Source organism: Poeciliopsis prolifica, unplaced genomic scaffold, assembly GCF_027474105.1.
Source record: "Poeciliopsis prolifica strain line A6 unplaced genomic scaffold, Auburn_PproV2 SCAFFOLD013, whole genome shotgun sequence".
NCBI lineage: Eukaryota > Metazoa > Chordata > Actinopteri > Cyprinodontiformes > Poeciliidae > Poeciliopsis > Poeciliopsis prolifica.
The window spans coordinates 6,824,957-6,850,009 of record NW_026562388.1 but is presented as its reverse complement, the minus strand read 5'-3'; the positions used below and the strand labels follow the sequence as shown (position 1 = coordinate 6,850,009).

General features: G+C 36.8%; 3 protein-coding genes across 9 annotated transcripts; 2 read left to right on the top strand and 1 right to left on the bottom strand.

The window, feature by feature from the left end:
- The first annotated feature begins 1,894 nt into the window (after positions 1–1,894).
- odc1 (ornithine decarboxylase 1) lies at positions 1,895–6,235 on the top strand. Its single transcript, XM_055038875.1, has 11 exons — positions 1,895–1,990; positions 2,632–2,780; positions 2,937–3,071; positions 3,286–3,459; positions 3,571–3,743; positions 3,820–4,036; positions 4,123–4,206; positions 4,299–4,461; positions 4,552–4,667; positions 4,755–4,969; positions 5,065–6,235. The coding sequence occupies exons 3-11, from the start codon at positions 2,970–2,972 to the stop codon at positions 5,201–5,203; spliced, it is 1,383 nt and encodes a 460-aa protein (XP_054894850.1). The 5' UTR covers positions 1,895–1,990; positions 2,632–2,780; positions 2,937–2,969; the 3' UTR covers positions 5,204–6,235.
- Positions 6,236–7,941: 1,706 nt separating this feature from the next.
- LOC129365074 (G-protein coupled receptor family C group 6 member A-like) lies at positions 7,942–13,324 on the bottom strand. 2 transcript variants are annotated; one of them, XM_055037972.1, is made up of 6 exons: positions 13,086–13,324; positions 12,703–13,015; positions 10,620–11,384; positions 10,025–10,237; positions 9,834–9,951; positions 7,942–9,597 (listed from the first exon to the last, which is right to left on the bottom strand). In XM_055037972.1, exons 1-6 carry the CDS (start codon positions 13,322–13,324, stop codon positions 8,669–8,671), a joined length of 2,577 nt encoding a protein of 858 aa, XP_054893947.1. In that variant the 3' UTR covers positions 7,942–8,668. The 2 variants fall into 2 exon arrangements, with proteins under 2 accessions (XP_054893947.1, XP_054893948.1); XM_055037973.1 differs by having other exon boundaries at positions 9,513–9,597; positions 10,114–10,237; positions 13,086–13,279.
- A 1,031-nt stretch (positions 13,325–14,355) lies between these two features.
- Positions 14,356–24,616, top strand: LOC129365651 (matrilin-3-like). Of its 6 annotated transcripts, none has more exons than XM_055038989.1 (11): positions 14,356–14,618; positions 15,360–15,935; positions 17,883–18,002; positions 18,569–18,688; positions 19,555–19,569; positions 19,674–19,793; positions 20,089–20,208; positions 20,346–20,465; positions 21,641–21,760; positions 23,334–23,435; positions 23,584–24,616. In XM_055038989.1, exons 1-11 carry the CDS (start codon positions 14,360–14,362, stop codon positions 23,634–23,636), a joined length of 1,725 nt encoding a protein of 574 aa, XP_054894964.1. In that variant the 5' UTR covers positions 14,356–14,359; the 3' UTR covers positions 23,637–24,616. The 6 variants fall into 6 exon arrangements, with proteins under 6 accessions (XP_054894964.1, XP_054894962.1, XP_054894966.1 ...); XM_055038987.1 differs by having other exon boundaries at positions 15,360–16,031; XM_055038991.1 differs by lacking the exon at positions 23,584–24,616 and adding an exon at positions 23,060–23,073 and having other exon boundaries at positions 15,360–16,031; positions 23,334–23,402.
- The last annotated feature ends 437 nt before the right edge of the window (positions 24,617–25,053 follow it).

The window sequence follows — 25,053 nt, the reverse complement described above, 5'->3', positions numbered from 1 at the left end:
GTCAGGGTGAAATGTCTGCCTGGTTTGAAAATTATAGCACTTAGAAGAAGAGTCATGAAAACAACCTTGGTACAAACCAAGTTATTGTGTCATAAAATGTGCCACATCAAAGAAAAAAAAAAACAAAAAACATACATATATAAACATATGAAACAGCTACTTTATGTAGGCTATATATACGACTTAAAAAATTGTTTTTAAATGCAAAATGTTGTTTGATTTTTTTGGAGTAAAATGAGGTGAAGCGTCTAGAAAAAATAGCTGCAACTGTATAAAACTTGCTACGGAAAACTAAATCAGCTTGTATTTTAGGGATCCAAATAATTGGTTGATGTAACACAGTAGTAAACTACAGACACATGTGACTTTGTAGGATTGTTGTGATTCAGTGTGAGTCTGCCATGTCAGTTGTCCTTTAAACCTTCTCTAATCTCATCATGCAGATCACAAGCTCACACTGAGACCAAACAGACTGCAGCCGAGCCAGGTGACATCATGGAGACGTTTCTGTCCCTCAGAGCTGACAGAATCATTGCAACCCACCAAGTATGATTGAGCTTCTCTGTTAGCATACACAAGCACAATACAAGTTTGTAAAAAGAGCTGCCGGTTTCTTTTCACCTCTCGCACTGACAGGTTGTATTCTATTGACCTCCTGTAAGTTTTAATTACAGGTAATTCTTAATTACCTCCTGTAATTAAACAGGTGGTAAACCTAACTTTGCATGTTTAAATAAGTCTTTCTAAAGTCTTATTTAAACATTGATTGTCTATTAAAAAAAAAGATATCCAAAAGTGTAAAAACACCTAATAAATGTTGCCATAATGTTTTTCCATTTAAGGACTTGGTGATTTATATTATATACTGGTATTGCACAACCTGACAGGTTTGCACATTGTCAGTTTCCGCAAAAGAACACAGACACACCTTATTTCTTCATAAGTTCTTGTTACTTTTCATCCACTACCATTCCAGTTTGCAATGTTCCCTCTCCGCTTTATTTGCAGACAAAAAAAAAATCACTTGTACACAAACCACTGTTTTTGTGTGTTTTTGTTTATAGCATATTTCATTAGTAGGCTAACATAGATACAAAATCACCCAACCCTACATATCATTTCATTGTATTCTTTTAAGATGAATGTACCATATTTCAAATTATTATGGTTCTTATTGGGACTACGCCCCGATACATGGAGGAATATAAATCTTAACAAGTCAAAAATAACTATCATTTATTACAGAAATATAACAATATTTTCTTTCAGTGGAAAGAAACAACCTTAATTTTCCTTCAAAATGAATGCATCGGACGGAATGCTTTTCAAGCATTCAGTTTGTTATAAGTTCCTTATAAGTAGTTGATGTTAAACCTTTTTTAAGTAATACAAAAGGAAGTCTGAGTAAAACCATTGCCACTCTTATTACAATTGATCAACTTCTTCATAAAGAAAAAGCTATCTTGAAAATGAAAAACCAGTTTGTCTTAACATACCAGAGAAGTTATCAGACATTTCTTGAATGGTAATAAACTAAAACATGTGAATGAGATGCGTTATTGCATTAGTAGCAACAAAGTGCATATAGAGAATTGTCTATTTTATTTTACCAGTGGATAATTTAGGAGTTTTTTTTCTGTTATGTCTTAATCTCAGTGTAGAGACAAAATGAGGCTCCTCGAAGAAATAAATTTGGTTTCAGGGGTCTGCTGCACCTCCATAAACCTGGTGTGTGGTCCCTTCAGCGGAGGTCCCTCTCCGCCATGTGGAAGAGTTGACAAGCCTAAACCGGTTCCTACGTGGATGGGAGGCCGGTTTCAGCTGGCTGCGTTGCCCTGGAAACGGCCGCTCTATAAATACGCCAGCGCTCACTCCGCTCTGCTCAGTCAGGCTACAGCTCAAGCAGTGCGCTTCATCGGAAGGGACCTGCTTTATTTTAAACCCCAGCTCTCTGGTCTAATGGACAAACTCTTTGTAAATGCTTTTTAAGGTAAGGATTTACCATTTGGTGAGTCTCTGTAATTAACTGGACGGTTTAGTTTGGTGTTACGTTGCTCTTAAAAGCTACGACGTGGCCGGTGTCACAGTCTGTTAAGCTAGCAAGCCGTTTTCTTTGTTACTGTTACAACGAAGCCATGAAAGACTTATTCTCTATAACCGGTTTTGGTATTATGACAAACGGAGTATTTTTGTCTTTTCTATTTTGTGATTAACTTTAATGATTAACGTTTTTTTATATATATATATATTTTAATGAATGAGTTTCGTAATAAATTGAAAACGCAACATTGCCTCATGGCGTTAGGCGCTCTAACGGAACCGGCATATGTACGTCATTCATTGCTGATTGGTTAGTTTTTACTCCATCGTTCGAAGTGGAGGAAGGTTCTTCATCTCTGATTGGCTAAAGCGTTAGACTGGGCGTGACTTAAAATGAGCTTGTCTTTCAGCGATTTTTTTTCCCCAACCCTAGTGTCAAGTTATTCATAAGTTATACAATCAGAAAGCCACGTGAATGTATCGATCAGGGCGCCAGTTTCAGACTGGGAAACAAAACGAAGTTATTAATTCATGCTGCTGTACAAGTACTTTAGATTCATTAGAATGCTAAATAAAAGTTCCTCCTTACAGAATCTTCACTCTAGGAAGGCACACTCCAGCTGCTCAACAGGCCCAGGCCTTGAGTTGTATCTTAAGGGGTTTAACTTCACTGGTGAACCACCTTGGCTTCTCTGCACTTGAGTAAAAGCAGCTCCATATTCCAACTCTTTCATATCCAAGTAAGTGTCATGTTTCACCCAAATGCTTTTGGAGTTTCTTACATTTTTCACAATGATTATACATTTCATGTCCAGAGTCTAATAAAGATGAGTCATCAATAAAAGGAAAAGACGTTGTGTTCTGAGTGTTTTTTATTTATTTTTTTATTCTTTCAGTTTACGTGTGACAAATTGAAAGTACTGATCAAGATGAACACCACCACACCCAACAAATTTGAATTTTCCTTTCTTGAAGAGGGCTTCTCTGCTCGGGACATTGTTGAGCAGAAAATCAATGAGTCGTCCTTGACAGTAAGTATCCGGTGGGGTTTGTGTAATGAACAGATGGCCTGATTTGCTTTGTCAGCAGGATTTACTCTGAAAATCTGCACCTTTGATTAAACCAGATAGCTTTGTCCAAGTGATTCAATTGTAGAATTGTTTTTGCCTGTAATAAGCAGGTCTAATTCACTATCCATGTTTGATAAAGGTAATCTAGAATATTATTTTTGTTTTTCTATTTCAGGATGATCGGGATGCATTCTATGTCTGTGACTTAGGAGATGTTTTACGAAAACATCTCCGTTGGGCAAGAGCTCTGCCTCGCATTACTCCTTTCTATGCCGTTAAGTGCAACGACAGCCAGGCTGTAGTTATGACTCTGGCATCGTTGGGAGCTGGCTTCGACTGTGCAAGCAAGGTAGGCTTTGGGAGCTTTCCATCAATGCTGTTAGCACAATTTATTTATTAGCTGAAAGTGCATTGGTGCCTCCTGCGTTTTTTGCTGACTGTTGGTATTGTCCTCCCACAGACGGAGATCCAGCTTGTTCAGTCCCTGGGAGTGGATCCAAGCAGAATAATCTATGCCAACCCCTGCAAGCAGGTCTCACAAATAAAGTATGCATCTGCACACGGAGTCCAAATGATGACCTTTGATAGTGAAGTGGAGCTCATGAAAGTGGCCCGTTGTCACGACAATGCCAAGTAAGAGTTTTGCTTTTTAAATACAATTGACTTTGATTTTTGGCCTTTGTTAAAGCCTTTTGGGTTCTCCGTTCAGGTTGGTGTTGCGCATCGCCACAGATGACTCGAAGGCTGTGTGCCGCCTCAGTGTGAAGTTTGGTGCTCCGCTCAAAGCTTGTCGCGGTCTCCTGGAGCGGGCGAAGAAACTGGGGCTGGATGTGATCGGTGTCAGTTTTCATGTTGGCAGTGGCTGCACTGATGCAGAGACCTACACCAAAGCTATTGCAGATGCTCGCTGTGTCTTTGATATGGGGGTGAGTTGCTCGTAAAGAGCGTATTCAGCTGTAATTTATGTTTTCTGGTCTGCAAAGAAGCCTAAACTTAATGTCTGGACGTGCAGGAAGAGCTTGGCTTCAACATGGATCTCCTGGACATTGGAGGAGGTTTTCCTGGTTCGGATGACACTGAACTGAAGTTTGAAGAGGTAGAGTGAAATGTTTTTGTTTAACCAGAGTCTTCTGTTTTTTTTAAGTAAAATTTAATTTTACATACGTGTGGGCTCATTTTTATTTATAGATTACAGTAGTAATCAACACAGCCCTCGACAAGTACTTTCCCGTCGACTCCGGGGTCAGGGTCATCGCTGAGCCGGGACGCTTCTACGTGGCATCTGCTTACACTTTAGTGGTGAATATCATTGCTAAGAAGGTCATCATGGATGACGAATCATCTTCAGATGGTAAGGGCTTCAGTTGAAAAGACAACTGAGATATTTATTTATCTCAGTTAATAATCACAATGAAACTAATTGCTTACCTTTTTCTGGCAGAGGAAGATGAAGGGACCAATGACAGAACTCTGATGTACTATGTCAACGATGGGGTGTATGGCTCCTTTAACTGCATCCTCTATGACCACGCTCACTGTTTGCCAACATTGCATAAGGTCAGTCAGATTCAAAGTTTATCATTGCGGCGGTAAAAAAAATGCTGACCAGATCTTTATAAACTTTTTTCCAATTGTTTCTTATAGAAACCAAAACCAGATGAGGTGGTGTACCCCTGCAGCATATGGGGCCCTACATGTGATGGTCTAGATCGGATCGTGGAACTGTGTACCCTGCCTGACCTCCAGGTGGGGGACTGGCTTGTTTTTGAGAACATGGGTGCCTACACTGTAGCTGCTTCCTCCACCTTTAACGGCTTCCAAAGGCCTGAAATTTACTATGTCATGTCCCGTCCTGCCTGGTGAGTTTTTGTCTTAGAAATTAACTCATGAGGAAATTCTACAGTTTTTAAAGTTCCTTTTTTGAAATGATAACTTGTGCCCATTTCACCTTTAGGCAATATGTGCAGCAAGTCTGCTCCCAGGGCCTTCCAGCTCCAGTAGAGGAGTCCTCCTTGTTCGACCTTCCAGCATGCTGTGGCCGAGAGAGCAGCTTGGACATGCCCACTAAGCCTTGCCATGCCCATGTGGTTTAAGACCAGCTACAGAAAGAAGCTGTTTTCCTTAGATTTATTCTTGTTTTATTTTATTATTATTTTTTATTATTAAACTAAGCAGATAGTTCTCAAGCTAACTTTTGGGGCCAGTTATTGTCAGAACTGGAAAAAAGAAGTGGGGATGTTGTTGCACATATTTCAGTGTTCTGTACAGAAGCTGGGAGTCAACCTTTGACTGAGGCTGAATCACACCTTGGACCATCTCTGTGGGATGAGGTGTAACAAGCAGCTCTGTATTAATATAACTTGCTGCTGTCCTCTAATGTTTGTATGAGGTACTTAATTATGTGCTTATTGTCAGAACTGGAAAAAAGTAAAAAACAAAGTTCTAAATTAAAGAACTGTCATCACATGTCAGAAGGACTCAGCAATGACAGTATTTGGAGATTGAGGTGGTTTGTTGGTTGTTGGGAACATAAACAAAATTCCAGACCTTATTTATGCTAACTGACCTGCACCACGTTATTAGGTCAGGGTATTTCACCGCTAGCAACTAGTCACATCTGATGCCCACAAAGCAATGGTCAGAGGTGGGATAAAGATCCTCAAATGGCTGCTATAATTATCTTTTCCATGAGCTCTACTTCTGAACAGAACATTGCAAGTGTTAGTCTTCAAGATCTTAAGCATCTTGTGTTTTTATTTCAATGTAACTGTAACTTAAGTCTAACAATTTAAGTCTTTCAGAAAGTGTTCATATAAATTTTGGGTTGGTAGTATTCAAAAACGGATTCTCAAAGTAGAAGAAAATCTTGAAGATTAACACTTAAACACAGGGACTCAAACGGCAAACAACACTCTCCTCTCCTTTTTATTTTTTTTCCCTTACGTTGTGGTAACTCTTCAATAATATTAATATGTATGTTCATGATATTAACAAGACTCAGACAAAGTTTGACCATGCATGTAAACTGGATATGAAAGAGATGGGATAGCACCTTCATATCGCTTTCCTATGGAAACTTTTGGAAGTTTTGTATTTTTTTAATAAATATTAGGTGCAGAACCAAATCTTGGCTTTTCTTTTTAAGAGTGCATATGTCAACATTTATTTTTACAGAATCACCAACTCTGGTGCCATCTGGTGCTCACATGTTGAATTTCTCTTAAGACTAAACGGAAATAACTCATGATAAAAGGTACTAGGCAGTAATAAGACTAATGAATTGTTGCGACTTTTTGTTCAATGATAAAAAATATAATTGCAAAGAAAATTACATTTACACATCAATATTTGCATAATACCACTACTGATAATTATTTCAGTTTTTTAAAACCCTTCCAGCAGTGGTGCAATGTGCGTTGATCACAAGGTGGAATCCACAATTTGTGATGTTTTATTTTGTCAGTCTTGAGATTTTCTTAATGTAATGTGTGATCTTATGTGTGAAGGCAATCAAGGGAATTAAAGACACCGTTTTATATAATTAGGTGTAGTTTAAGTATTAATAGGCTAATATAAATGTTATCTAATAATTTACACATTTAAAATTATTTTCAAATATTTTTCTATATTTAAGATTTTAACAATTTATTAATAAATTGTTCAGGAAGGAACATTTTTTTGTTATTTATTACTTTCAAAGTAATTTTTAACTAGCATCCTCCTGCTGGTGCTTTAATCTGAGAAAATTGGACATGCAGCAAATTGTGTATTTTGGAGAGTCACTAGATAATGATCATGTTGTAGATGAAAGAATATGGAATAAAACAAATAATTAAAAACCAAGCCTGCTCAAAAATAGCATCATGCAAAAGCTTTAATTCATCCTTTTGAACAAACTGAGAAGCTTCCTTATTGACATGTTACAGAAAAAAACAGGTATATCAATGCCCTTATTTCCAATAGCAAAAATATTTGATAACATAGGAATAACAATACAGATGAAAGTGTGAAATTAGTCCAACTTCATATTACAGTATATAATAATATATTATCTGTCATTTACAGCAGAAGTTACTTACAATACCCGTAAATACAAACAGATCCCAGAGATTCCCAACAGCAGCATAAATAAACATGTTTTTTGTCCTTTCAGGCATGACAGACTGGAAGGAGATTGTTATGGCTTTGTTTTTCGAGTGATGATGTGAGCTTGATTAGATAGCTAAATTCAAGCTTTCTGCACACGCTTTTCCACAGAAAGAGGAAGCACGCTTCCACAAATACATTTACTCTGCACACAGGTTTTGCATTTCATTTTTTCCATGCAGTTAGCGTGCCCTGAAAACACAAATCCAGTTTTGGAGAGTTTGTTTGCTCAACAAAATATATACAACTTTAAAGGTGCAAATGTATTGTTGCTTCAGTTAAATTAAATTGATCTATTTGTCACAGTTAACTTTTTTTGTACATGTCTGTGAACTTTAAGGTTTTGCTTTCATTATTTGAAGTGCTAATTAGATTTTATAACACAACAGACTTTAATTTACACCATACAAGTGAAACTGTGTCATTATATCAAAAATTAAAATTTTTCAGCAGTTTTAAACCAGAATTTTACAACCGAGAAGGTTTGCTTCTTGTTGTTTAAGACTTCGTTTCTATTCTCTATCTTGTGCTTGTTTCCTGATTGTGGTGGGATTTGCTCTCTTTCCACTCTGCTTCCCAGGGTTAGCCCTGCAACCAGCATTGCATCATATCTGCTTTTCTTTTTTTTTTTTTACTAATTCATAGCTACTTTCAAAACTCAGGTTCTGTTTTGTTGCACCTGAAATTTTACCAAAAGCAACTGCCAAATTTCAATAGAGGTAAGAGAAGAAAACTAGTTTCAGTCGACGTTTTTTACAGTAGAATAGCAATCATCAAGATCCACTTCCTGTCCCAAAAGACATCACCTTTGCTTCTCACTCTGTTATGTCAGACTAAACTTCTGTCAGTTTAGGTCAGTCAGGCTTACCGAATAACTTTTTGCTAACTATTTTCAATGAGCAAGAATTTTTTTTATACTTTCTTGAAAATCAAGAAGTTTACATATGTATTCTCAGCATGTGGGTCTTTAAGCCATTTTGTAACTAATTTACTGGGAATATTATGTCATTTCTCCATTTGAATGATCCATTTGTGTCAAAATCTTAAACTTTCTAGTTGCTGGTTTGAGATGTTTGTCCACATAACTTTCATTCCTTGTGATTCCATCTATTTTGTGAAATGCCCCAATTCTGCCTGCAATAGAATACCCAACAACATGACGCATTACAATATGACGTGGTGGATTTTTACTCTCTCAGTGAGAGAGAGTCCATATCAACAGAGTACTCAGTTCACTCTTTTCCCATCTTTCACTTTAAAGTAAAGTTTTCTAGTTAGGTTACCTAACTTTTGGTCCGATTTAAAGTCAAACAATAAGAAGAAAAGATTGACTTTTTCTTTGCATACAGTGCATGTCTGGATTCTATTATATTATTTTACAACTCATTTGTAACAAAGGCAAGCAAGGGTGATTATGAAATCACAGACATCTCCTTCCTCTCATAATGTTTCCTAATATATTCACTGATAGCGTTTTGATTGTTAATCTCTTTCCTGAACAACATAATGTAACACTTGGGGGCCAAGTGACAGCCAAGGATGCTGATGCAAGAGATCAGAATAGCTGCGCTGATTATAGCCGGTTTGTACTTTCCTTCTAAAGTGATATAAATTGGGAGGAAAACAATCCATATGATTAAAAACAGCACCATGCTCACTGATATCAATGAGGCATTTTTGTAAATGTCGGGTAGCTGTCTACCTTTGAATGCAAAGATAAAACACACAAGGCCCCAGAAAGAGTTGTAGATTATAGTGGCAGCAAAAAACTTTTTGGAATCTTCACTCATATTACATTGGTACAATATTGAGGTAGCTTTCTGTTGCTCTGAAGGAAGATGTGGGACAACAAATAGCCAAGCTAAGGATATACCCACCTGCACACTAGAGACGATGACAACCACAGCTACCGGATGATTAAGCTTCTTAATCTTAGAACCAACCCTTGGGTCAAAGCTAAAACCTAACAGGATTTGAATTAAGTTGGCCAGAATGCAGGAGATACACAGAGAGAAACTTATACCGAACAGAGGAATGCCTAAACAGGAATTTTTTGTGGGCTTTCCTATAAAGGTGAAAGTAGTGCAAAAGCCGAGAAGCAAGGAGGCAATCTCCACATAACACAGGCAACCTCCAATTGCCTTGACAATGGGAGTCCAGCAGTTGAGGCTAATGATGATAGTAATCACTGCAGTGGCAATAATTGCAATAGCAGATGCCATGTTCAGAATGATGGCGAAGGGGTCTGACCACTCAAGAAACTCTTCAGTTTTATTCTCACAAGTATATTTGCGGTTTTCTGGTGAGAACTCATACTCTTTACATTTTCTGCAAGTAGAATCTGCAGAAGGAGACAAAGAGAAAGAATATAAAAAACAAAGAAAAACACTGGCTGTACTTTCCTGTAAGATTGGGAAAAAGAGGGGGAACGATTGTATGCTTTGGATCATTGTCCTAATGCAAACCCATTGCTTCTGAGCTAACGGCCTCAAACTGATGGCAAGTGAAATAAAAGAGGAAAAAAAATGTATTTCAAGCAACAAAAAAAACATAGTAGATAGTAAAGATAACACTGACCATTTCCATATGAAAACTCTTGTAATGAACAGTTAACACATCTGTGGCAGCATTTTCCTTGACGTAAATCCATTATTTGTCCGGGTTGACATGTTTTGAAGCAGTTGAAAACAGAAACCTGTAAAAGAGACAATAGGATTAGCACAGGATTATGGGCTATTTATTTTATTGGCTAATATATGTCATATTACATTTCCAGTGGTTCTCCATTGTGATACATTTGTGTTAAATGAAATGTTTTTATTTGGCCAGTATTCTCCGATTTTTATTTTCTCAACACCTTCTTTGGACTCAGATGTGTTCCAAAACAATATGTCGTATCCCAGACTGGGATCTCCGTTTTCATCGAAGTAGATATTTGTGTCATTCACAGTGATGTTGAGATTCCTAATTGCATGAAAAAGCTGTGGAGAAAATTTTTAGGCCAATGTTACTTGTTGTGGAATTGCAGTTTAAACATATTTACAGACAAAAACAGACCACATAGACTGGTCCAACATCATTATTAATTTACCATAATAACAGTTTAGTTATGGAAATAAAATTAATTCAATATGCTAAGACTTTGCACCAGACATTGACATTTCTGACATTTATATACTCCATGTCAGAACATTGTGTAATTTGACTGTCTTGAGGACAAGTGTCCAAAACTACCTCTACAGGCAATATAAATAACAGGAATGAAATAATTCAGCAAATTATTTATATTTGCTGAAAAACAAACGATACATATAAAAAGTCATTTGTAAAGAATGACTCAACACAGAAACTTGTTTACTATACCTCAATAGCAGTAAACTTGGTCCGTTCACAGCTTTGATTGTTACATTTTAGTAAGACTCTCAGGCCCTCAGCAATGACCTGGACGGCCAGGTAGATGTTGTAGGATTCATCATGATCAATGTAGCAGTACAAGCAGTTTATGCTGGAAGTCTTATCCGCACAGTTACATTTCATGTCATCTTTGGAGCTGTTTGTGACAACTTGATAATAACTCAAAATGTTGTTTGAAGTTCCATTAAACATCGAGGTGACGTAATCATGAAAGCCTGGCACCTCCTTCTGTCTATAAATGAAACCAAAAACTGGACCAATGCTTTTGATTCCTGTCATCTCAGAGATCGTAGAAGACGTGGACCAGGTGTCACTTGCTATCCAGGTTCTGCTGAGTTTTTTTTTAACAACTTCTTCAAGGATGATACGAACATTGATCTCTTTGGTGAAAATGATGATGGCCTCAGCGGTAGAATTTTCAATTCTTTTCAGCAGATCGCTTGCTGTTGTAAAGTCTTTGGTATCAAAGGCATCAGGGAGAATCTCCACAAAGTCAACACAAATATTATTGTCATTGAAAAGTTGCAGGAGACTATCGGTTCCAAACTTCCCATATCCATCAATGCTTCCCACAATGGCGACTGTCTGCCATGAAAAATTCTTCACCAGCTCATAAATGGCTTGCGTCTGATGTTTGTCACTGGAAACAGTCCGAAGGAAGGTGGGGAACTTATATTTTAAACTGAGCTGCTCACTGGTTGACGCATAGCTAATCTGTGGAGAGCAGCGATGCAATGAAAGAGAATATAAAAAATCTAAACATCCATGTAAAAATTCATACATTTTCAGATAAATGATTGACATTTTCTTCTCCATTAATGTGACAAGTATCCTGTTCAGTTCAACCGAAAAACAAGGAAATCTGCCTGAGGAAAAATGTAAAGAATGAAAAAGCATAAATAACCTGGTTGTGTAAGTGTGAGCACACTTAAATTTTTATTTTTTTTGCTGAATCGCTGCTTGAGTCCTCATAGGTAAAACACCTATCCTCGGCTACCTGAAGCCTGAAAGGTACATTTGACATGAAAACAACAAAACACACCAACAAAAGACTATGAGGCTGGAAAAAAAAAAAACAGCCACTTGTTTTATGCTATTTGTTTCGTACAATATCTGGAAGCGTGATCAACACGGATTGGTCAATGTAGCAATGTAGCCTGGAATTGATAAAACTACAGGCAGACTGCAATTCTAAAACAACACAGAAAATGTGTTGTATTGTTCGCAACTTCTCCTTCTCTGATTAACCCAGTAAAAAATCGACCAGAGACAATCCAAGTCAAGAGAACGCTCAGAGTGAACAGAGTTACAGAGGAGGCAATTGCCAGGCTGAAAGAATATCCTCAAAACTGTGAAACATGAGGGGGGCTTTATTTCATGTTGCTGTTTTGATAAAGAGAATGAAATCATGAACAGCTTCATGCAAAAGTCAGTTTTACCCCCAAATCTTCAGATGAGTGTTAGAAAGCTGACAAATATATATATATTTTTAGTACCACAATGAGTACAAGCAGACATTCAAATAATAATAATAATAATAATAATAATAAAAATATATGAATTCACAAGAACAAACTTATAGTCTTGGAATGATCAAGTCAGAGTTCAAAGGTAATTCTTGCAGAAAATCTGTGGAGTTAAAATTAAAACATTGTTTCAAAATTTGAAATATTTTGCGAACTTTTGCAAAGCACTGGATAATATTCATAGGTCCAAATGGGGGATGGTGACAGACTCAAACAAAAGAAAACCTGGAGTCAAAATTGGATCATGTTTTGGCTTTAGTGTGCATACCTTTGCAACTACAATTTGCAAGTTTTTTTAAATCATATTTTACTTTCAGACAGATTTGTTTGTTTTTCAGTCTTACTGTATAAGTTACATGAAACAGTAAAAGTGGAAACAGTTATGTCAAAAATTTTCAAAATCTTATTCTATTAAATTTCAGTGTCATAATCTGGCATGCATCAAATCGATATATTTAAATGTAAAGGGCTGTTGCATAACATATAAAACATAGTGAGAGTCAAACCTGTGTGACTGAGGGTAGAGCAAGTACTCTTGCAACTGCTATGGATACCTCAGAGGATCTCTCTCCAATAACCACCTTTGTCTCGGGTTCAGGTAAGGAGGAATTGATGGATTCAGGTATGAGACACCTCTGAGGGTCTGACTGGCTCTTCAGCAGCTGCAGAGTTGCTCTGATGGCGAGGCCGACATCTCCACAAGTATCATAAATGTCATATCCAAGGGTGAGGTTGGGCAGCAGTCTTGGCATTCGTTTGTTTATTTCTTGAATAGAGTAGATCATCACTTGGGTGCGCAGGAATGTTTGATTATCAAACCTACAAAACGAGGCATGAAATGAACAGTACAATTTCTAGCCATGTAATTGGATTTTTTGCACTTACGTACATTTCACAGGATAATGGACCAGGATCTGTTGTTCTGTTGGTTTGTTGGTGGATAGGAAAAATACCTCCAATAATAACGTCCCCATGAAGGTATGCATGCAGGTCAATATTTTCAGCGCTGGAGTGAAATACACTCATAAACGTTACAAGAAGCTTCAACAGAAACATGGTTGAATCAGATGTGCAGGTTGTGCTTTCGACTCCTGCAGTGTGAGCTTTCTCCTGGAAAACTCTTCTCATATAAGGTTTTCTCTGGGTCATTTGCATTGTCAGACTGGTTTCCACTGATGTCATGAGAATAAGATACAGGTACGAAAGCAGAGAGGTGATTTGAATCACTCACAAAGAAGAATTCATTCGCAGTTCATCCTCACTGCAAGTCATCATGACAGAGGTTTATCACATAAACTAGGCTGAACAATGAAGGTATTCATCTTTGCACTTTACCTTGAGGGCCTCTGAATCATCTCTGCCATCGTTCACACGAATCTCCATAAGAGGGCAGCGTGCTTCGTTCAATGTAGCTCTTTTGATTTAAAATGTCAGTGTTTTAATGTGGAAAATGAGTCCTTCTCAAGTCTATCACATACTAAAACACATTTTGTCCAGGACAGCTTTGCATTTATCTCCATCCATCTTATTATCAACTCCCAGTAGCTGGAGTAAAAAAACATCCAAAAAGCCGGACGCTATCATCACCATTACACTGACATTCAGTTGTAACTTTACTGCCACACATAGTTTTGCAACTATGCTACCAACTGCACAGTGCTGCAGTTGTTTTGAAACCTAATCCTGCATGCTTTCACGTCTCTTTTTCTCTCTTTCTCTTACAGTCTGTTAACAACTGAGGCGTTACATGAAGACCCTGGACATTTACAGTGAATTAATTGTGACATTTACATTCACACAGAGGTAGCTTTTGATGTTAATTGGTTGCATTTGACTTAACTTTGGGGTATAAGAGTAAAGGGTGTCGAATACAAGCCAGTAAAATTAAGTTTGAGGTTAAAATGTTTTTGATAGACACTATTATTTATGCAAAAACATTTTTATAAAATCATCCCCAATATAAACTTAAAAAGGTGGAAAATATTTAAGGGGCTTTAAACTCAGAGTGTCTTTAGTCTGTGATAAGTTGGACTGACCCTCATTTAACGACGCATAGGGTCTGGATTGGATCCCCGACTCTCCACGCCTTATGGCTAGTGGTCGTGCAGGATATAAATAAGAGTGCGCCCTGCTGTAAACCAGTTGGACGAAGTCGAGATGGTTATGTTAGTGTGGAACGTGGTGGTCTTTGGTGTCCTGGCTGTGGGCTGTCGGGGCTCTCTCCCGCAGCCCCGGCCACAGCGTCGGGTGTCTCCAGGGCGCTATGACCTGTCACAGGACTTGGCTTCGATGCCAGGCTCGTCTGCAGAGGCGCAGAGTCAGGGGGTCCGGCGGGGCGACGTGAGACGCGTCCCGCTGCAGCGCGGCGCGCGGCAAGATGCCGACATCTACCTGAGGCACGAGGGACTGAGAAATGAAGCAGGTTGGGCTTTTCCTGTCATTTGAACTGCTAGACCAGGCGCTTTTAGATATGTGAGGAGTTTACTTGACATCCGATTGCAGTAGAAACTCTTATTGGTTTATTAGCACTTAAATAATAATCAATTCCAATTTCGATGCATGTCTGTTGCACTATTTAGCTCTCTTCCGCCACACACACTTTTCTTAATTTGTTAAGTTGGTGGCATTAAGTCTTGGTTTCATGGGTCCAAGCCATCTCAGGATAAAGCTGCACCATCTGGCTCCTTGCAGCCTGCTGGAGATTCTCCAGCAACAATCAGTAGCAGTTCAGGTACTGAGCATCTCAACATAAGAACTAAGTACAAAAAAATTGTGTGAAATATTTTTTCTTACAATATATATATAGGCCTATATATATTTATAACCAACCAACCAACCAACCAACCAACCAACCAGTAAAATAAATATAATATTTGAACATCTGTCTTCTGTTATTGGGCTTATGCAATTTAAACAAAACAAACAAAAAAAAACTTGGAAAAATACATATGGATGCCAGTGATGACATAGTGCACGTGTGCTGTCATGTTATAAAATAAGAAAATCAATCAAATAAACAGGGAAACATAAAACACAAATGTCAAAACACAAGTAGCTACCAAAACACCAAATTCACTTTTCCTTATAAGAATGTTTTTCTCTGTGCTTCCAAAAGAAGAACAGAAAATGAATCTAATAAAATTGTTTTCTTTTTCTTTTACAGCAACAAGAACTAACTGCAAAAATCGCCCTATTGACCTGGTTTTTATCATAGACAGTTCCCGCAGTGTGCGCCCTGCTGAATTTAAAAAGGCCAAGGAGTTCCTGCAGGACATGGTGGACAACCTGGTTATCGGCAGAGATGCCACTCGTGTCGGCCTCGTTAATTATGCGAGCACAGTCAAGATTGAGTTTCTCCTCAACACTTTTTTTGACAAATCCTCTGTGATGCAGGCACTCGGCCAAGTTGAGCCCTTAGCTTCAGGCACCATGACGGGCATGGCGATCAGGACCGCCATGGAAAAAGCCTTCACCAAGGAGGCCGGGGCCCGATCTGCTTCCATGAACATTGCTAAGGTGGCTATTATAGTGACTGATGGGAGACCTCAGGACAAGGTGGAGGAGGTGTCAGCCACGGCCAGAGAATCTGGGATTGAAATCTATGCAGTGGGAGTTGACAGAGCTGATATGGCTTCCCTGAAACTTATGGCCAGCCAGCCGCATGATGACCATGTCTTCTATGTGGAGACCTATGGTGTGATCGAGAAGCTTGCATCTAAGTTTAGGGAAACTTTGTGTGGTAAGGATGATGATAATGGGAGTGCAGATATTGATAACGGACTAGGCCTAAATGGCAGGAAAGACGATAATAAGCGTGACAGTGAAGGGAACAACGGTATGTCAGATCGGTCCTATTCTATTCACCTGTGAGCATATGGGCAGCACCATAGAGAGGATCTTCATTTAAGGCTAGTGGTCCTCTTCTTTAATTTTAAGTACAACACAAAAACAACCACTAATTTATGATTTATTGGACATGCGACTGGAAAGATGTCCAGGGACTGTGAAAACACTGGTGGTATTAATGCAGTAAGCATTAAGCATAAATAATAAATCCCACACTAACAAGCTTAAAGAAGAGACAATTCAGATTCTGACCACATTCTTTAAAATGTAGAAAACTTAATATGATGCTGTCTATTCTGTTCACAGAAATGTGCTGCTGCTATAATTAGTGCTGCAAGCCATTAAAAAGACGTCTAAAGCAGGAACTCACTAAAGGCAACTGCTTTGCAATTAGAGCTTTAAAAAAGGCAAAGCTTTTTGTTGGCATTATTTTTTATGTTGGACATTTTTTTCCATTCTCTTGTATTTAGAAGAACTTGACTAAACACAGCCACTTTCCTAAGCAAGTTTTAAACCATACCTTAAAATATTTCATTTCATTCTTTTTATAGTATGTTTAAGGAAAGTATGCTTCGTGCATATAACTCAGCTAAGCAACCATACTTCATCAAAGCTAATGTATTCTTAGCTTGGACCTGTGCTGAAGACTAAGTATGAAATGCATTTCTGACGATGACATTCACTATCACAAATACCCCGACTAACTGGTCCCTTGAACCTATTTAATCTTTAGCTTTACTTTGAGGTCAAAATGTATAATTTAACATTTAAGCTTGAGCCACGCTGACCCAGATCCACCACCGTTTACCATTTCTAAGTTTACACTGTTTGTTTTTTTGACTTTGCTTCATTCTCACGTACCATGGCTATCAAGAACTCTGTTGAGGCTAAGCTCATAAACATCCATAACAGCCTCTTCATAATGTTATCTCTTAAATTCAAAACTAAAGGTATTGAATCTAATACCTTCAGTATAAAATTTTAGTTCTGGCTCAAAAACGTAAGAACTGGTTATGTTTGCTTCTTAGCATAGACTTATTGCATGGCACTAATTTGTGAAGTTCTATTTAATATTTATACTTACACTGCAAGGCCTTACTGTTAAGATAAGGGTGTAATTAAAATTTATGGAGGGATTTTGGGATAAAAATGACCCTTGTTTGAATAACTAGACTGGATTCTCAAACTAAAAACTGTCGTCTAAAAACTGATTTCACTCCCTCTCATGCAGCGTTCCCTAAACATATTCAATTTCTGCTTTTGTTTTAGAAAATCTGGCTAAAGATTGTTGGTAGATTACAGCTTAAGTTTCCAAACCTTAGAAATTGGATAGAATCACTGGTTTCAAAAATACTATCTTTCTCCACAGCCAAGATTAGATAGCGAGTTTGTACAAAGACCTGATATATTTTGGAAATATCTACCGTACATTGTATTTGCTACTAACAGAAAAAGCTTCTTGTTGAACATCCAATTGATTCTAATGAGTATTTTGGGGTTTCGGTGTTAACAACTTGTGTTTTACTGCAATGCTAAATTGATTACTGAAGACAATTTTGGTGCTTGGATTCACTTTTTATTTGACTGCACGGTTCATATAAGGATGGGCTGTAATTGGAATTTAAAGACACTGAACTCCTTAAATATTCTTACAAATACTTAAAATTCAAATCACACAAGACAACATCTCTTCTGTTGAATGACTAAGATCACGCAAACTTGCTTGCATGTGGCAGATTTTCTAAATACTCACAGACTAACCAAACAATACAAGAAAAACTGATTTTACTGTGATTTTAGTAAGCATAAGCCAATCAGACAGTGAAGTGTTTCCTTTTAGGTTTGGATCCATGTGATCAAGGACACAACTGTCAGCATATTTGTGTCAACAGTGGCGACTCGTACATCTGCAAGTGTCGCCCCGGCTACATCCTGAATACAGACAAGAAAACATGCTCACGTAAGAATACAAATCAATCTTATCTCTCAGTATTCAGCATTGCTTAAGATTAAATATTGAACAGACTTTAGTTAGCTTTAAGATTATATCCAAATAATAAAAAAAGTGCTCTAGTAAATTACAGTTGTTGACAGAAATCTGTGCTTTAAGGTTCTATATTGACTCTTCTTTTTAGTTTGTATAACTGTGACTTTCCTGATCTTTGTCCACTTCATGGTACTTATCATGTGCAGGGTAATACAGTTGTGAATTTGCATAAAAAAACAAAGAGGCAAGACCTGCAACCTGTAATTAGTAATAAGTCTGACTGGTTGCATAACTCGTGTTTAAACCACCTGTGTGAGTATGCAGGTTCTCTTCAAGGTCTGTATTCAAAGCTCCAGATGCTGATGCTCTACTGACAGAGAAAAGACAGTCATTGGTTCTGGATTAAATGTGTAACAGAGTTTAACAACTCACTTGACAACCATTTATTTTCTGGGTTACAAAAACGAGCAAGTCTCTGCTAATTTGAGCCATATTACAGCAAACTATCTCAGCCTGATGTGTGAATGACTTTTTTTCAGGTGCAGATGCTTGTACCAAGGGACATGACTGCCAGCACATTTGTGTCAACACCCGTGACTCGTACATGTGCCAGTGTAGAACTGGATATGTGTTGAACACAGACAAGAAAACATGCTCACGTAAGAACATTTAATTATTTCAAAAGATCATAAGTTTCAGCTGTGGTGACTGATTGATTTTCTGATTTTCAAAGAACAAGGGTCTTAAGTCCCAGTTTGCCTCAGAAGTCAAAGGTCTTCAAGTTATCCAGCTTGTAGATGCAAAATTGGAACTTGCTGTTGCAGATGCCTTAAAGTAAGGATTGGCAATAAATGTTCATGTGCAAACACAACAAACAACCCAAGCAATATATGTAGTTATGTAGGTTAAATAGTACTGAGTACTTGATATCTTAATCAAATAAGAAAACTTTGTTAGAGGTCGTAAAAGACTTGAGATTGTTATGGACTGTCACCTTGCAACATCATGACTATGAACATAAACCAAAGTTACTTTGGGCCTAAGTTATTTTACAAAGAAAAATCTAGAACTGTTTCTAGATGTGAAAAGCCGGAATGTGTAACAAACCTCATAACATCTTCAACTATAACAAAGCCTAGTTTTACAAAGTATTGACTCAGCACAACTTTTTTTGTTGTTTACATTTCTTTCCACTTACCAATTATGCAATATTGTGTTTATCCACCACAGTAAAGTTTATGGTTGTGATGTAGCAATGTAAAAAAGTTCAATAGGTAAGATGATTATGAACACTTTTACAAGAGACTTTACTTGCTTCTGGGTTTTGTCAGTCATACAAAGTGACTCAGCGGTTTGAACATGACAGTACCTCTTTTCCAGTTTAGGTAAATGACTGCCAATGTATGTGTTTCAACAAAGGTGATTATCAAATATGCAAATGTTTAGTGGTACATGTGTTAGACGGAGACAAAAAAAAAGTAAATTACTCATTTGTCTGTTTTCCCCCCTTTTTCTTCGAACTCAGGCAAAAGATTTCTAGGTATCGCTGATTTACATACAAAATTATTTCTAAAACCACATTCTAGCTTGGCTATACAGAGGAGACTTTTGTTTGTGTGTTGATGTGGAAGTTTTTCTTTGCAGGTGTGGATGCATGTTCTTCAGAACATAACTGCCAACATATTTGTGTGAAAAATGGAGATTCTTATGTTTGCATGTGTCGCAAAGGATATTTGTTGAACCCAGACAACAAAACATGCTCACGTAAGGAAACTTGCAGCCACGTTTAGTATGCTTTGCTGGTGGCTATGCTGAGGTTTCATAGGGATATAAAGATACATAGATTTTTTTGTGAGAATGTTTCAAAAGAACAGAGTAAATCCCAAATATCACAAACAATTTTAACTTATGCTCCTTTTACTAAACATAATATGTCTACTGTTCCTTTTGAATATTGTTGCATTAAAGCTTTGCATCGCTTATTTTAATTTCTTCGTTTGTTAGTCTAGAATTGATTGCAGCACTAGATGTTTTTTCATGCAAATTTGTGTCTTTCTAGGTTATGATCCATGTGCCCTTGGACATGATTGCCATCATATTTGTGAAAATAGTGATGCATCATATGTCTGCAAGTGTCGGGCGGGATATGTGTTAAATGCAGACCAGAAAACTTGCTCACGTAAGACAAAGCTATATTTGTGTCTCAGAAAGTTATTTGTGAGATGGAATATTGATTTTTACATTTAGTGTCATGTCTTTATATATAAAAGAAAAGGATTTCTGATATCTGGGATCTCTGATTCCTTTTCTTTTCAGGCTCAGATGCATGTTCTCAGGGACATGACTGCCAGCATGTATGTGTGAACAGTGGAAGCTCATATGTCTGCAAGTGTCGGCTGGGTTATTCGCTCAACATGGACAGGAAGACATGCTCACGTAAGCAAATTTATTTTTATTTTACTTGAAATCCAGCTTGATTTTCACAGAAAATTCCAGAAGTGTATATTTTCCAGGTTTCAAGGTGGTAAAGGATCAGAAAAAAAAATTGTGGCACCTGTTAGTATACATTTGATGCTAAAATGTTTGCAAGTGCAGAGAAGTACTCTGTTTTAGTTACTTTTATCACTAAGCACAATAATCAGCAAATCCCCTTTGGTTTCCAACCTCGTACTAGAACACATGCTAACTCCTGTGAATTTGACTCCTATGCACTAACAGACACCAACAGCAACCACTGACTTTTTGCTGCTTACAGTCATCTGCTTCTGTTCCCACAGAAAGGTCTTCAAATATTCTCTGCAATTTTTTTCCCACTCTTTTTATTAAACAAACATCTATATGCAAATTATCTTTTTTTTTTTTTTTACTGCAAATAATATGTATAAAATTTAACTGGTTAACTTTTGACTTTGAAATTAAGACAAAATGTGTCTTTCCAATAAAAGCAGGCTTTGTGCCAGCAGTGATTCTTATGTACCAGTTTGACAACCTTGGGCCTAGATGACTTTAAAATTTGATTTCTTCTCTGTTTCTAAAATTATTTTTAGGGAACTTGTGTCAACTCAATGTATACTTGTTTGCATGTTTAATGTGTTATAAAACTCTTTCCGTGACTCTTTCACACAATGGGATGTCAGTGCTGTTCTGTGAAATAATTTTCATGCTCCCCGCATCATAACAACAAAACTACCTTTCTGGAGGAGCAAAGTTGCAAAGCAGTTTGGCGCAAACCCAATGCAGCAAAACATGCAGCATGACTATGCCAGATGTCATAATAGAAACTGGCATGGTCAATAGCTTTCTTAATTTATGGATTCTTTATGGGCAAAGAATCAATAGATCAGATGATTATTTTCCATCCACAATTTAGATCGTCTGGCATTTATATCTGGCTGTTTTTCTACAATGGAAAAATTAATAAAACAACCACCAGAAAAAAAAAAGTTTAAATGTCTGACGTTAAAAAAACATGACATTATGGGACTTTTTTCTCTTATATTTGTTGAGTCATGTGATTCAAACATTCACAGGCTATGTCATAGACTAAACATTAATTTAATAAGCAGAACATGTTCGTGGGCAGAGTAAACTGACTCAGTGTCTTCCTTCAGGTTTGGATGCATGTATTCAGGGACACGACTGCCAGCATATCTGTATCAACAACGGTGTTTCTTACAACTGCAAGTGTCGAGTTGGATACATACTAAATTCAGACCAGAAAACATGTTCACGTAAGTTTTTCTGTGTTCAAGGCACACTGTTCTCTCTCCTCAAGTTGCTTGGTTATAGATGATCTCTTGGAATTCCAAATTTCCTGAATAAACAGTCTGGCATGGGCTTCCCTACAACTGTTGAGGTGTCCATGGAAAGTAGCATGACTGTCAATACAGCCCTGTGTTACCACAATGCTAAGGCAGAAAGAAATTACCCATTTATTTGCATTTATTGAGGGAAGGGTTGCAAGGCCATGTCCAAACAATTTAATGGCCATCATGCAACTGTGGGAAAGATGAACTTAGTACAACCTATTAAGGTAGTGGTATCTTAGTGAATTAACCCCTATTGTTAGTATGCGATGTTCAAAGAAATTACACAAAAAACTGAGCTTTATCTCAAATTCTACATAGAATGATCATATCAAAGGTGCAGTATGTGACTTTATATATATAAAAAAATATATGTACACTTTTTTTTACATATTTGTCAAGACTGCTACTATGTTGTGACAGCATAACATGATAAATAATATGAAAAAAGTTTTTCTAGCACTCCCCTGAGGTCCCACTGACATCTGCAGAAAAGCATTATTGAAGGTGGAATGTTGGAAAGGAACAAAGGTCCAATTTTAAGGTGTCAGATTACAAAGTCAAATTTGTTGCTAGTTTTGTAACCTGTCCAGGTTACAAAACAGGTTTTGTAACCTGTCCAGGTTACAAAATTAGATTGTGTGATAAAATAAAATAGCAAAAAATAGTGATGCATAAAGAGAGTTGTGCATAAATAAAGATCTGCAAATCTAAACAATTTGAAGAAATGTTGGAGAAAAGAAGAAATCCTTACACAACAATCTAAGAGAGTGATAATACCTTACATATAGTTATTGCTAAGGGTGGTTTTACAGAAAAACCTAACTTCAAACAGGGATTTTGCCCATCAATGTAGTCTTAACATTTTTGTACCATGTACTTGATTTCGGTTATTTTTAATCCATTAGTTGAAAAATTATTACTGACTTTATTTCAAAAAGGGTCAATAGCTGCTTTTTACCAGCAGGAATGACTCCAAAACTATTTGGGTTTAAATAATTTCTGCACCTTTAAATTAAAATGTGTTTTAACTACACAAAGATCAGAAACTGATAAACAGTTTGTTTAGTGGTTCTGCACAGTTTATAGACAAGGGTTCTTGTAGGAAAACGTATAACTATTAAAATGTTGGTTTCTTTGCAGTATTACTAACATGTTGTTTTTATATTTGTCTGGATGTCTTTTCATTTAATACATGTTGTGTGTTTTAATATCCCATTTAAGGTGGACCTCATTAAGTAAGCATGTTAAGGTCGTAATTGGTTACACTTTTTAACATTTTAGAAAGACTACTAATCTTTGTCTTAAACTAAAATCATCATAGACCTAATCTACTGTGTGTATAATCTGAGCCACCCTATATTAAATAACACTTTCAATTTCATCTAACGTTGATTTCTGATCCCAATATCAATTTCATACCTGCTATGTCATATATCCAGCATATGATGATCAAACATTTTTTCTGCCCGTCAGACATGTGTTTTTATTATTTCAGAGGAAATGAGGAGTGAAATTTCAGAAGATGCCTGCATGTGCGAAGCTCAAATTGTATTCCAGCAGAAAGTGCAGTCAGCCATTCAAGAGCTCACCAGGAAAAATATCCTTTTTTGAGCCCATATATTTAGATTTCATTTTACAACTTAAATTGGTTTTAAAGACAAGTCTTTCAGATCAGTTTATATTATTATATATTTTTACATTAAATTTGCAGTTAAATATTAGCATTTCCTTGACTATTTGTTCACTTTCTGAACTTTCAGACAAAGTAAACAACATTGAAGGCACATTCCAAGATTGAGAACAAAGAGGAAGTAGAGGAAAAATGTCAGTACTTTTAATCCAATCAATGTTACAAAATATCATGTTCTGTAAAAGTTTTAATTTCCTAATGTTTTCTGAAAATTTGCATTGTGTTTTTTATGTTACAACAAATTGCTCTGGTGCTGTGTTTCTGATAAACTCACATTGATGGCAACTCTGGTGTAATTGCCCACATTAAAAAAAAGACAACTCAACAGGACTGTGTTTATGTCTTCTTATATAAACCAGTTAAAAGTTATATAATTTGCTTTGATTACTAAAAGCAGGTCAAGATTTTTTTGTTTGTTTTAGCAAACAAAAAAAAAAGTTGAACTCCCTTGTGAAATAGTTTACGGAGTTCAAATATGACTCAGACCTGGCCCAGTTTTCTTGGCAACAATGCTTTTAATTAGAGATTATGTCAAGCTAAAGGTTTTGAGAATGTATTTTCTGAAAACAATTATTTTATTTCATTTTCTGTCTTTGTGTGTCTACATTTGAATGATACATTTTGGTGCTTTTTGAAATAGAAAACAGTTATTTACATGTTTTCTAATGGGAACGGCTACATAAAATAAACTTTTATGAATCAACATTTTCCACACAACTGTCTTCACTCTTGTAAAGGCATAGTCTTTATATTACTGTTGATACTTATTGCTACTTTTCTATGTGCTCAAAAGTGATGACTTCATTAACAAAATTTTAATATTTTCATGAATACATGTTTTATGTAACAGGCTGTATTGTTATTTGAGAGCCACATTGCTTCGAATAAGCAATATGGTGCTTATTCAAACTATAAATTACATTGTATTTTACTGGGATTTTATTTGTTAGACCAACACATAAAAGTGAAATGAAAACAAAGATATTAGTACATGGATTTTATTGTCTTACAGCTAACAAGCTGAAAAGTGTAAAATGCACTGTGACCCTTTCCTCTGACAACCTAAAATAAAATCAAGTGCAATCAACTGTCTTTGGTTTTCATTAACAGTGAATGGTATGTAATTTCTTATCAGAATAAATGTGTGAAGGCCCCAGAGGTTTGCCAGAGAACATTAATTTGATCAAAATGGATCAATACAAAGTAACACTGCAGTTTGAAAGATAATGTACTGTCATTTGAAGCATGATTGTCATAAAACGATATCCAAATATTTGAGCATTGACTGTTGTACTGTCCATCACCTGAAAACAGTAAGATATGAGGGAGACCCTGACATCATATGGCCACTTAAACCGACGAGGAAATAATCACAAAAGCATCCAAGAGCTCTCTGGTTGGTTTGGAGGAGCTCCAGAATTATAGGGCTCAAGTGGTGGAATCTGTTGACAACTATTCATGCTCGCTACAAATAACTATCATGGAGACGTAGCAAGAAGAAATTCCTAATTTTAAGAGCTCTAAA

Excerpts from the sequence above, each read along its gene's own strand:
- LOC129365074 (XM_055037972.1), bottom strand. The coding sequence starts at position 13,324 with ATGAGAAGAGTTTTCCAGGAGAAAGCTCACACTGCAGGAGTCGAAAGC. Across the intron at positions 13,016-13,085 it reads GGTCCATTATCCTGTGAAAT|GTTTGATAATCAAACATTCC; the intron begins GTACGTAAGTGC and ends CTCGTTTTGTAG. Across the intron at positions 11,385-12,702 it reads CTCTACCCTCAGTCACACAG|ATTAGCTATGCGTCAACCAG; the intron begins GTTTGACTCTCA and ends TGCTCTCCACAG.
- LOC129365651 (XM_055038987.1), top strand. The coding sequence starts at position 14,360 with ATGTTAGTGTGGAACGTGGTGGTCTTTGGTGTCCTGGCTGTGGGCTGT. Across the intron at positions 14,619-15,359 it reads GGGACTGAGAAATGAAGCAG|CAACAAGAACTAACTGCAAA; the intron begins GTTGGGCTTTTC and ends TTTCTTTTACAG. Across the intron at positions 21,761-23,333 it reads AGACCAGAAAACATGTTCAC|AGGAAATGAGGAGTGAAATT; the intron begins GTAAGTTTTTCT and ends TTATTATTTCAG.
- odc1 (XM_055038875.1), top strand. The coding sequence starts at position 2,970 with ATGAACACCACCACACCCAACAAATTTGAATTTTCCTTTCTTGAAGAG. Across the intron at positions 3,072-3,285 it reads TCAATGAGTCGTCCTTGACA|GATGATCGGGATGCATTCTA; the intron begins GTAAGTATCCGG and ends TTTCTATTTCAG. Across the intron at positions 3,744-3,819 it reads CGTTGTCACGACAATGCCAA|GTTGGTGTTGCGCATCGCCA; the intron begins GTAAGAGTTTTG and ends TTCTCCGTTCAG.